Source organism: Hyperoodon ampullatus, assembly GCF_949752795.1.
Source record: "Hyperoodon ampullatus genome assembly, chromosome: 15".
NCBI classification, from domain to species: domain Eukaryota; kingdom Metazoa; phylum Chordata; class Mammalia; order Artiodactyla; family Ziphiidae; genus Hyperoodon; species Hyperoodon ampullatus.
Window position 1 is genome coordinate 67,839,633 of NC_136928.1, and position 12,438 is coordinate 67,852,070.

A 12,438-nucleotide genomic window follows, 5' to 3' on the forward strand; every position below is an offset into this window, starting at 1 on the left:
TTTTTTTCTGGGAAAAATGGTCATGGCTGACTGCCACTAGAAGAGCAGGGTTCTTCCCAATGTGGTAATGTAGTTACATCCTAACAAGGAAAGAGAACAAAAATGTGAGATGCTATAGTCCTCACGACCTCACCTTGTATCAAGATTTTTCTATGCTTGCTTCTTTATAATCTTGCTGCTGGAAATGGAGGCAGCATCTCAGGGCAGCCTGTGAAAGGGAAAGTGGCAGCTGGCCATCTCAGGTGTTTATGATGGAAGCAGAAACCAGCCCATGGAAGTTGGAGCGGGCAGCGCACCTCTAGTACTGCTTATATTTTTTGAAACATTCAAGGAAAGAAGCTTGAGGTGAGAACTGAAAACCCATGCAGTTAGCTGACTAATTATTAGTCTCAAGTCAAAAATTAAAAGGGACTTTGGTGAAAAACCCTTGACTCTTGGAGTTCTAAACCTTTCACTCACTGCCTATAAAATGAACGAATTAATAAATTAAGGTCCTGGGAACGAAGGAGACACCCTCTGATCACTGGCCAAGAATTCCTCTAGGAGACTCTCCCCAACTTTTCCAAGCATAAAATACTCAAGCTACCAAGGCAAATCCTGGGACGCGAATCACAGGGACAAGTGAGACAATACATGAGCAAGAGGAGTGTGTCTAGAACCCTCGACAGGCCAAACTTTAGAATGGGCTTTCCTTGCCAGAAGCTCAATTACAGCCAGTGGCTACAACCTTCAGGAGGGCAGGGGGCTCAAGAATGTGCAGGTGCTCCAATTTCGTCCTCCTGTCCACAACTACAGGAATTCCTGTACGAAGAGGCACAGAGGAAAGCTAGAAATCAAACCTGTGTCCTTTATTCCACCGAGTATTCCACCCATGGGCCACATCCTGTCTCATCAGACTGCTGGAAGGTTCCCTGGGCCCAAGGCACATGATTACCTGGGCTCTGTTCTCCAGACAGATGGTAGGGGTGGGCAGCAGAGAAAGGCTGAACACTGAGGCAGAGATCCCCCAGCACTGAAGGGGAATGGAGAGTGAGGAAGTAGGACCACAATGGAAGGGCCAGTGAGGGGCCTTGAAGGAGCTAAGTTGAGCATTTTGAAGTGAGAGGCCTTTCCACCCAGGCCTCCATGTCCACTGACAGCCACACCCAGGGTGTGGGTACAGGCGAAGCTGCTGCCACCCACTGAGGTGCTATATTCTTCTGGATTCTTCTGGAGGTCCCTTTCTTTTTTCTGCTGTGGCTGAAGTCTGGGAGCAGGAATCATTTGTCAGAAGAAGGCAGAAACCACTTGCTGGAGTCCCACCTTTTTGGAGATGAGCTGATTGAGGTTTCAGGAATGAGAGAGAAGGAAGTGGAGAGCAGGAGACAAGACAGGAGGCAAGAGAGGCTTACCAGCCCAAGGACAGAGGCTGGGAGCTGTGTGCAATCGGGCAGAGCAGTGCTCAGTGGAATCGTGGGTAGGAGGCTGAGATACCCCTGGGCTCAGCTGCTGCCAAAGTGGAAGAACTGAGGCAGAGGCAGCCAACCACTTGCCTAGGAGACAGAACTCAGGCACCATGTAACAAAGACTCCCATGCAGAACTGCCACCCTCTCCCCGCCAGCAGTCTCAGATGGTCTGCTCCAGACAGAACCCAGCAGCCAGGGAGGCAGGGCCTACTTCTGGGATATCATGGCAAATGCCCAGTCCAAGAAGGCCACTGTGGTGTCCTGTAGGCAGAGCCAGGTCTGGTGGGCAGCCTCACTGAGCTGTGTCTTCACGCAGTCCCAGGTCACCCCACCTCTGGGAGGAAAGCAGAACATTTGTGGAGGTTGGAAAGCGGTGATGTGCAGCTGCGTCAAGTCACAGGGCTGTAGCTCCCACTCACAACCCGCATCCCAGAGTGGCCAAGGGATGAGCAGGGGCCAGGGCAGAGCGAGAGACTCAACAGAGGAGCCTTGTCCCTGGAGAAAGGGCGCGCGGCCACGGGCCTCCTGCTGGTGCCCTGGGCGAGGGTCTCACCTGCAAGCCTCATGGCAGTGCTCCTGGACGCGGGCCAGGGCCTCAAGCAGCATGTGCCACGTGGGCAGCAGGATGTTCTGGTAAAGAAACAGGAGCAGCTCCCTCAGAGAATGGAGCAGCTGGTTCAGGGCATCAGGGAGCTGGATCTGTAGCTGGACCGTGGAGAATGGACGGGATTAGAGTGGCCAGGGAATGCAGTCCACATGGGGCTGCACCTACCCAAGAACTCAGGCCCTGGCGAGAGCAGACTTCTCTGACCTCCCTGTCTCTGGCTTACCCTCTGGGAGAGGCTGGTGAGGCTGTCACCGAACCAGGCAAGGTGGGAGGCACAGTGGGCAGAAAGGAAGCTGACTGTGGCACTGGTGTGGGCCCAGGCCAGCTGCAAGCTGGGCCTCACCATGGTCAGCAAGTGGGAACCCCAGGCCGGCAATGTCTCCTCCAGCCAGCTGTAGGAGACGACACAGGGGAGGAAGGAGGTCTCTGAGTTTTCCCAGGCAATTTGGCCCAAGAACAGCTGGGGCAAGGGAGGCCTTGAGAGAGGAAAACCACCATCACTTCCCACTGATTGTCAATGCCTGAACACACAAGCCCTCTCTCTCCCACCCCACCCCTCCCCAGGAGGTGCTCACCTGTAGCCTTGCAGGCTGTAGGAGTAGATCTTGGTACATGCTTGTTGGCCAGCAGGCAAGACACCGGATGAATGAAGCAACCGGCCAGAAAAGGAGGCTGAGTAAAGGGGGCCTCGGGTGAGCTGGGAGGTGAGCGGGGAAGGGACCGGAGAGACAGACACTACAGGCCCCAGGGCAGACCCAGTGAGGGATGGGGCAGGACTCAGTGTGCTCCTGGGGCTGCAGAGCTGCCTCCAGTCTGCTCTGGAGCACACACGGGGGGAGGATGCAGGCCAGGGGAGCAAGAAGGGTGCAGCCAGGTGGAGCCCTGGGCTTAGGCGTCAAGAAGCCTTGGGTTTGAGGGTCGGCCCTTCTATTTCCTAGCTGTATTTTAGCTAATTGGTAAATCTTTCTGAGCCTCAATTTCCTCAGAAGTTAAAAACAAGATAACATCTACTCAGATGAGACCATGAATATGCAAGCATTTCTATACTGCAAAGCACCTGTCCGATCTGAGGTGTGACAGAAACATGTCGGAAATGTGTTTGTTCTGGATTGTGTTGTGGGGGGGCGGTGCTACATGCAGCTCTGTGTCCCCATAGAGAGCCCCAGGCTATCTCCCTTGCCTGCCAATCCCTGCTTACCCTGGAAAGAGCTGTGTGACCGCAAGTCATGGCACAGGAAACCTACGGCAAAGACCAGCACCAACAGGAGCAGCCGCGTCCAGGGCAGCCAGAAGCCCCGTGCCTGCTGCAGCAGACTCTAGAAGGGGTAGAGAGCAGCGGTCAGAAGGGAGAGGCGCTGCTCCTGGCCTCGTAAGGCAGGCCTCGAGCTAGGCCTTCCAGGGAGAGGATCCGGCCCTCACATTACCCAGGAGGTAGTGCGGGCTCCAAGGACAGGTGGGGCAGGAATGGGATACAGGCCCACCCCAGGGCGTGCTGAGACAGCGACGCAGAACAGTTTGTGGGGCTGGGGGAGGGCTGGGCGCTGGCACCTTGCAGGCCGCGTCACAGGTGATGACATCCTGGTTTCTGCAGCTGCTCTTCCCTAGCAGGTCCTGGTTGGTGAGCTTGAAGGACTGAATGGTTTCTTGCAAAGACTTCTGTGTCTACAGGGTAAGAAAAGTCTAGGCTGGGATCGTAAGATTTGGCCCAGGAGGGAACCCTGAGCCTCCCTTCTGCTTCGTTTTCCATGCCAGATATGCTAACAGAGCACCTTCTCAGAAAGGGGGGACAGTGGCTGAGGGGTATGAACCCAGAACCCAGACGAGGCTCAGCCTGCCATGTCCTCCCAGCTCCTTACCTTCTTGGGAATCCGCTCCCAGGACCTGAGCAAGTGCTCCAGCAGCAGGCTGTGGGGAAAGCACAACCCCTTCCAATCAGGAGGCCCACTTGGCCCCTTCCATCCCCCTGTCGTCCACGAGGCCCCGCTCCTTCAGGCTGAAAGATATCCACCTCCCCGCCCCCTGTAGAGGAGCAGCTTCCTAGAGGCCTCCCAGCAATGTTCCCACTGAACTTGAGGGGCATGAGCCTGAACAAGTGACAAACGTCCCCCTTCTGCTTCTAGGACAGGGACACACCAGAAGCGTGAATTAAGGCTTCTCTGTGTGGATCAGGGGCAGGTGACCCTCCCACCCCCACCTGCCTGGACTGTGACAGGTGCTTGGGATACAGCTGCCTCCAGACGCTGGTGCTGAAGGGGTCCACCGTCAGGCACTCGGTCAGGCTGCTCAGGAGCTGCACAGGGGACGGGAGAAGGGAGAGACTGCTGGGGTCCAGGGCTGGTGGCAGGGATTGCTGGGAGGTAATCCCCCTCTCCTAAGTGAGGCCATCCGGGCAACACATCCACCCTAAAGGATGGAGAAATCGTGCCCATGCCCCAAAACTCTCCGAGAGGCTGTAAAGGGGGAGGCCAGGGCTCCTGAGCTTGAAGTTCACTTGTCTGCAAGGGGCAGGATATCAGAGACCGGCCAGACCTGAATGTGTCTCTTTTCAGCTCCGATCTTCTGAGGGCAGAGCATGAGGGAGCCGGGCAGGCAGCTGTCAGGAGTGAGCTAAGGGGATGCCCAGAAAACGGGCTCCCTGAAGCAGGGCCTTTGTCAGCAGGTAAGGACCTCTGTAGCAGACCCCTGGGAAGGAAAAGGAGCCTCCCACCATTTCCTCACCTCTTTCTTCATCTCCGGAGGGCAGCCAGGGGTGGCCCTGGACAGGAAGGAGGGGAAGTAGGTGTGCAGGGTGGATTCCGGCTTCGCCCCAAATGCCAGCACCTTCAGTCGTGGGTAGAGCTGACACAGCTGCTCCTGCAGGCTGTGGAGGGGGTTGAGAGGAGAGCCAGGCACAGGCTCTAAATGGATTTGTGCACTGTGTCCCTTCTGCCTGCCTCAGAGTCCACACCCTGCCCAAGGCGGGCAGTCATGAAGGGCCTTGTGATGGTTCTGCATCATTCTAGACTCGGAGACTTCTTGGAAAATTTGCTCAGAGTCATGGGTCCCCTCCCCAGGAAAATGCCCACATGCCAATCACACTTGAGGGCCCATATAATTCCAGGGGTTCAACGATCCCTTGTACTTGCAGGTTGATCATCTCAGATCTAGAGTGGCTGGAGGGGAAGGGACATATATTGTCCACTCCTAACCCTCTGCTGGGATCCTTCACAGCACGTGTGCCCCAGGGCAGCCCTACCTGGGAGTCAGGGAGTTGTTGGGCATATAGGCAAAGTCCAGAAGTGGGAATAAGTCCTTGGGGCCAATCATGCCAAAGCCCTTGGTGAGGTTGGGGTGCATCCTGTGGAGGAAGAAGGAAACAGGCTTGTTGGGGACCACCTGCCCGGGCCATGGACCCAGCTAGGAATAACATCCAAGAAAAAGGGCATAAACTCCCCCTCCCCCTCCCCTTCCTGGCTCCCTCCCTTTCCTTCTTCACCATCACATTCTGAGCTGGGAGGAGCTGGGCCTGATTCTCCTCTCATCTACGGAAACCAGGACCACAGCATCCCATTTTGCTGAAACAGCCACTGGAAAACGCCCTGGGCCTTGGCCTTGCTGTTCCCCGCCGTTACTCACAGGAGCAGCCGATCCAGGTACGCAATGGCGAATGGAGACAGAGACTTGATGCCCAGCACAGGCAGCATGATCCCCAGCCACACTGTGGAGACGAAGGTCAGGGAGGAAGCCTCAGGCCTGGATCCACGGAGGACATTAAAGAGTAACTTGCTGGCTCCAAAACCTCCCTCTTTCTTCCCCACTTCCTCGTTACCTCTCAGTCCCTCGGTGAGATTGGCAAAACCTGCTTGACCCAGGGCCCACATGATGGTCAGACACTTTGCTGGTCGGCTCTGGTGGGACCTCAGCAGTTCCAGGAACTGAGGAGACCGGTGGGGGAGACAGGTTGGGGTAGGGCAGAGCGCCAGGAGCACCCCCAAAGCCAGGGAGGAAGAGAGATGTCAACTGGGAGAGGAAGGGCAGGCTGCGGGACAGGGCAGCGGCACGGCAGTGTGGCGGAGCGATTCGGAGCGCAGGCTCCAGCGCCAGGCTGTGGCCTCCACCGATACTTGCCACTTACTAGTGGACCAACTCTATGAAAGTTACTGAACCCCTCAGTGGCTCAATCTTCTCATCTACAAAATGGGAATAACAGCAGTACCTACCTCATATAATGTACAAAGTAGACACAGTAAGCACTAACAGTGTTAGCTGTGATCATCTGTCTTACAGGACCTCCCACTACCCCTTAATTGGGTCTAACAGTGTAGATTCCGCCCAGCCTCCCCAGTCCTAGCCTCCCAATGTCCCCACCACGACCCTGAGCTCACCTTGCCCAGGTTCATGGTGGCGATCTTGGGCTTGTCCTGCAGAATGGCCTGGATACAGATGCGGTAACCGTGTAGTGACTCCCCTGGAGAGATATACATTCTCAGACCTACATATACTAATCAGCAGCCCAAACCTGTAACCTCCCTTTTGACAGCCGAGAGCCCAGAACCCAGGCCCAGCGAGTCCTAACATCCTCCTCCTTTTCCAAAAGAGTGTTGAGGTTAGCACATTTCTCTGCTGAAACGGAACCACCCAGCTACTCCTGAAGCAGGAAAAAGGGGGTACTCCCCAGATGGGACTGGGCTATTCCTCACGGGCCCCTCTCACCTGGCGTCTTATCCAGCTCTTGTAGCATGGTGAATAGACAGTGGTCAAAAAAGAGCTCCACAGACTCCGCCGCCTTCGCCAGCAGCCCTCGGATGATCCCACGCAGCTCCCGGCTCACCAGGCTGTAGGGATAATCTGCGGCCGATAGGCCTCGTATGAGTGCTAGGACCAGAAGCCTCTGCCAGCTCGGAGAGCTCTGATTTGCCCCCTGAGAACGGTAAGTGGAGGCAGAGGTCACTGCACTGTTGCTGGCACCCTCCCTACTTCAATGAGGTCTGGAAACTTTGAAGCCATGATGATTTGAGAACAGCTGAAATCACCCATGTAAATCAGGGCAGTAGGGGGCACTGGGCTCAGTTACTAAGTAACGTGCTTACGCACAGCCCTTTCATAATTTCCTTGAACTTGTCTGGAGAACTAACCGTGAGTATGCTGGCTTAGTGTGGGTTCACTTGGAGGTACTTGGAGCTTGTAGTTGAGATAGCTGGCCAGGTCCTTCAACCACACAGATGGGTTCCCAGAGAACACGCTTTGGCTCTTGTCCAGTTCCTTCTGCAGAGCTGCCAGGTCCAGCTGCCAGGGACACAGGACCCTCACGGTGAGTTGTGGGTACAGAGTAATGGGGTAGAGGTGGGAAAATGGTTGAACTAGGTGGTGGTAGGAAGAACAAAGGGTTTCTGCTTTTAAACGAAAGTATGTGGAATGTCACACTGTTGCTGAATCCAGATCTTTAGGAAACAGAGAACATGACAGCTGCAATTGCTGATCTCAAGGACTAATACTCTTGGGCCCTTCACATGTTCAAGGGGAAAAACAGAAGACTAGACGGAAAATGAAAGCTCCCTCCTTCCCTGTGGAGAGGAACCACAAGCAGTTTTTCTAAATCCTCCCTGTATCTCTGGATTTTCAAGGCTCTCCTCTCACGAATCTATGTTTCTCTATAAACGTATTTCCTTTCCATCCTAAGTGCAAACACTGTACCCCTTGGGGTTTCCATCCTTTCCTGAACGCCTCCTCTCAGCCAGCATGTCCCACAGTCCCCAGGTCCCTGAGCCACCTGTCCCCCTCCCGCTCCTCTCACGTTCTCTACTCCTCGAGTCCTCATTCTTGCCCTGCCTAAAGCCTAGGCACACTCACAGCTTTCAGTGCCTCCTCCAGGCTGCGAAAGCGGCCCTGCTTCTGGTTCTGGTTGGTGAGCGTGGCCACCTTCTTAGTCTGCTTCTTGTTCCCCGGTTTCTTAGGCTCCACAGCAGGGGGTGGAACCTGCTCCTTATTCTGCCGCTTCATGATTTTCTCAAAGCCCCGCTCATACAGGGTGCTTGTCGTCTGGATTGGAGCTGGGGTAATGACAGGCAGAGAAAGGAGGGCAGCCCTGAGTCAGGAGGGCCTCACAGGAACAGTGGTCCCTTCCTCCACACTGTCACCTAATTCATCTCCAGGGAGGATCCTGCCTCAAAGCCCCTTCTTGCTGTCCTGCTTAAGGAGCAAGGCAGGGAGCCCTCCTGGCTGCTTCTTCAATAATCACAGCTCGTGAGTTCATGGGCTCTTTCACAGAGATGAGGCGTTTCTTTATTAGGAAATCAGAGTATGTGAGAATCGGTGGTCGGGGGTGGGATACAGAGGGCTGGCTTCTTTGTTGAATGGCTACCAGTCTGGGAGATCAGGATTTTTCCATCTTGGTTCTACCCCAGTTCCTTTTGGTTCAGATGTGACAACTCTACAATCAACAAGTGGCAAGCTTTCTCCACTCCTCCAGGAGGCTTTGAGGAAACCGGCACCACTTAGAATAATACTTGGTGGGTGTGGACAGTGTGTGGTGGGTCATTTCTCCCAGTGCAAGGCCTCGTGTGCGTCCCAGTCCCCACGCCCACCCCCGACCTGCTGGTTACTTAAGACGGGGGCACCGTGTATAATGAACCGGGATGCCTCTCCGCAGCTCTCGGGCACCTGCCCGGAGAGGCCAGGCCAGGGCCCGGGAACAGCTGGTAGGGAGTATGTGCAGTCAGCTGAGCGTCCGAAAACCAGAATCCCGGTCCCCTCTGACATGTGATCCTGGACAAGCCATCTAACTTCGCTGGGCCTCAGTTTACTCATTTGACAGGCAAGGACAGCGACTTCCCTCGCGCTGTCTACCTCCCGTGAGGCACAAAATAGGCAACGCCAGGGTGGCGCCGGCTGAACTGGGAGGTACCGATCGGCAGGAGAGCTCGCGCCTCCAGAAGCCCGGGGGTGTTTTGACCCTCTGGGCTCGGGTAGCTGCTCCCTACCACCCGTGGGGGCAGGCCCGGGGCCGGGCGGCGGCGGCGGGCCGGGTGGGTACTCACGGGTCAGGTCGTACTTCCACACTCCGTTCGCCTCCCCGAGCGCCCGGCGGTCCCCTCCGCCGCCTTTACCACTGCCGCCGGCCCCAGGCCGCCGCCCCTTCTTCACCACCTCCCAGCGCCCCCCACCAGCCGTCCTGGCCGACATGGCTGCAACCCTCCCGCCACGGCCACCTCCCTGGGCTTTCCGGTCCGGCGCGGACGCGCAGCGCTCTGCCACGTCTCCTCGCAGGGCCTCGCGGCGCGTGACGCCACCCGCAAGGCAGCCTGGGACTTGTAGTCTTTCGTGTTTGCCTGGTTCTCCCACTCTAGGGGTCGGGTTGGCGTCGGGGCTTTTTCGCAGCAAAAAACCAGCCAGGCAAAGATGTTGAGATGAGAGGCTTTTGCATTCAGACAACTTTTATTGAGCAAAATGTGAAGGCATTGGGTGACTTGGTGGAAATTTAACTGTTTCTGTTTTTCTTTCCGTTCTAGCAGTGCAAGAAGGATGGAATGAAAATAGTTCTCATCTCCCAGGAGAGTTTGAAGATTAAATGCTTCCTTCCTTGTAGGAAAGTGCTAGTTTTTCTGTTGCTAATGATTAAACTTTGGGTTTAATGAGCTATAAAAATCGGTTCTGAAGGGGGGCTTCCCTGGTGGCGCTAGTGGTTGAGAGTCCGCCTGCTCGATTCTAGGGGACACGGGTTCGTGCCCCGGTCCGGGAGGATCCCGCATGCCACGGAGCGGCTGGGCCCGTGAGCCATGGCCGCTGAGCCTGTGCGTCCGGAGCCTGTGCTCCGCAACGGGAGAGGCCACAACAGTGAGAGGCCCGCGTACCGGGGGGAAAAAAAAAAATTGTTCTGAAGGAACAAGGAAGAGGATGGAGCCTGAGGGAAGGGAAGAGGCAGTATTTGGAGGGCAGGAAGTGGAGAGCGGAGAGTCCTTCTGGTAGGAGGCACAGAAAAATCTGGGGCCCTGGTACAGCCAGCGCTGGGTTTCCCCTTCCAGGCAATGGGAAAGAAAAGACTCTGACTCCCACCACAAGGGTCAGTCCCAAGTCCCAGATGTGGCAGGGAAGGGATCGAGAGCTGCAGACCCGGGGAACCACTCAAACAGGTTACTGCTCAGACATCCACTATCTCCCGAGGGCCTTCTGCCAGGCTTGTAGTATCACGTGAGACCTCAAAACTTGAAGCATCCCAGCAGGGGAGGATGAGCGAAGGTGAACTGGAAGGGATCTATCACGATTAAGGAAATGTGCTATTTCATGTACACTCCTACATTTGAGGACGGGATTCACACCTGCCCTACTGAGGAACAAGACAGGCAAGCCCTTATAGTAAGAACTAATAGAGTTCAGTTTCCCACAGGACGAATAGCTTAGGGAGTGATGAATTCCTTTAGGAAGGAGATTAGAGAAGGCTTCTTGAAGGAGATGGCACTTGAGATGGGTCCTGAGGAATGGGCAAATTTTCATTGGCTGGGGATTAGGACAAGTGGAGAGAACAGGCCAATTGTATGGATTTATTGATTTAAGCAGAGGCCTAGAGGTGGGACACAGCGTGGCAAGGCTGGGAGACTGAAAGTAGTTCAATGTGACAGTGCTTAAGGGATTTTGGAGGGGATGCGGTTGGAAAGGGATCTGAGCCCACATGCCATGGGCCTTGCCTGCCAAATTCGGACTTTGTCCTCCAGACCCTGGGAAGCCAGTAGGAAAGAGGCACATTTGCTTTTGGAAAGGTAAATGGGGATATGTGAAGGATGGGATGGGGTGGGGGAAAGGCAGGAAGGGAGATATAACCGGCTCTTGCTGCCTCCTTCTGCCTGCCCTCCAGCCCCTTCAGGCCTGAACATAGCTGACTTTGCCTCTGAGATGCAGTGCTTTTGGCAAGGAACATATTTGAGCTGATCATTAATCAATTCATTTTTTTCAGATCATTGGTTTAGCTCTACTCAGACACTATCTTCTCTATGTTCTACCTCTTCTGTGTCACATGTATGGTCACAGAAGAGACACTGTTTTTGGAAGAGAAACAGAACGGGCTTTCCATAGAGGCAAAGACGGGGGGTGCTCCATGGGGGACATATATAGAAAGGGAGGGGTTTATTTCCTATCTTTCCTTAGAATAGTCTGGCAGGTCATCTGTTGTAACTTGGCATCTAAGGGATAGAAGTCATTCACTTACTTATCCAGTAGCATTTCCTAAGCACCTTCTTCTCTACCTAAGCACCTAGCACAGTGCTAGGTGGAGCTAGAGGACACACCTCACTTGCTTGAGAGGAACTCGAAGCTTGTGTGGGAGACAACTGTGTAAACAGAAAATTATGGTCCACCATCTTAAATGTTGCAGACATTGGGAAGGAGGCAGTGGCTTCACATCCTTGAGCTCTGGGTGTTCAAAGAGCAGCCTTAGACACTAGCCATGGAGGTGGGCTTAGGCAGGTACCCATGGGGTTTGAGGGAAGAATCAAAAGAGGAGGACGGGTGGGTGTCCAGTGTGGAGGCGAGAAGAAGAGTGAGCTCACTGAAGCAGTTTGACCCACTGTTAGTTTCCTATTGCTGCTGTAACAAATTGCCACAAACTCACTGGCTTAAAACAACACAAACTTCTAATCTTACAGCTCTGGAAGGGGAACTCTGTCAGGGTCTCAAGGGGCTAAATATGGTGTCTGCAGGGCAGTGGTCCATTGTGGAGGCTCTAGGGGAGGAGCTGTTTCCTTGCCTTTTCCAGCCTCTAGAGGCTGACCGAATTCCTTCGCTCATAGCTTCCTTCCATCTTCAAAGTCAGCAATGGCGGGTCAAGTCCTCCTCAGATTGCATCACTCTGACCTCCTGCCCCAATTTTGTGGACCCTTGCAATTACATTGGGCCCACATGGATAATCCAGGATACTCCCCCTATTTTTTTTTTTTTTTCGGTACACGGGCCTCTCACTGTTGTGGCCTCTCCCGTTGCGGAGCACGAGCTCCGGATGCGCAGGCTCAGCAGCCATGGCTCACGGGCCCAGCCGCTCCGCGGCATGTGGGATCCTCCCGGACCGGGGCACGAACCCGTGTCCCCTGCATCGGCAGGCGGACTCTCAACCACTGCGCCACCAGGGAAGCCCACTCTCCCTATTTTAAGGTCAGCTGATTAGCAATTTAATTCCATCTGCAGCTTAATTCCCCTTCACCATGTAACCTAACATAGCCATAGGTTCTGGGGATTATGACGTGGACATCTCGGGGGAGGTGTTATTCTGTCTACCACACCCACTTAACCAGCAGGGTGAGGTCTCGGCCTGAAAATGAACATTGGGCAACGCAGAGAAGCTACCTTATCCTTTTACTATATCTACCTGGAATGGTGGGGGGAAAAGCCTTTTAAAATTAGGCACAGGGCTTCCCTGGTGG

The 12,438-nt window shown here is 54.7% G+C and overlaps 1 protein-coding gene across 3 annotated transcripts; it reads right to left on the reverse strand.

The window, feature by feature from the left end:
• Positions 1 to 827: 827 nt before the first annotated feature.
• TMEM214 (transmembrane protein 214) lies at positions 828 to 9,214 on the reverse strand (the record flags this gene model as incomplete). Of its 3 annotated transcripts, none has more annotated exons than XM_079721360.1 (17): positions 828 to 1,780; positions 2,000 to 2,145; positions 2,277 to 2,445; positions 2,629 to 2,725; positions 3,252 to 3,369; positions 3,602 to 3,715; positions 3,910 to 3,958; positions 4,252 to 4,343; positions 4,772 to 4,913; positions 5,289 to 5,390; positions 5,669 to 5,750; positions 5,862 to 5,967; positions 6,418 to 6,500; positions 6,746 to 6,880; positions 7,168 to 7,318; positions 7,883 to 8,082; positions 9,070 to 9,214. In XM_079721360.1, 17 exons carry the CDS (start codon positions 9,212 to 9,214, stop codon positions 1,654 to 1,656), a joined length of 2,058 nt encoding a protein of 685 aa, XP_079577486.1. In that variant the 3' UTR covers positions 828 to 1,653. The 3 variants fall into 3 exon arrangements, with proteins under 3 accessions (XP_079577486.1, XP_079577485.1, XP_079577487.1); XM_079721359.1 differs by having other exon boundaries at positions 2,000 to 2,151; XM_079721361.1 differs by lacking the exon at positions 6,746 to 6,880 and having other exon boundaries at positions 2,000 to 2,151.
• Between the last annotated feature and the right edge of the window lie 3,224 nt (positions 9,215 to 12,438).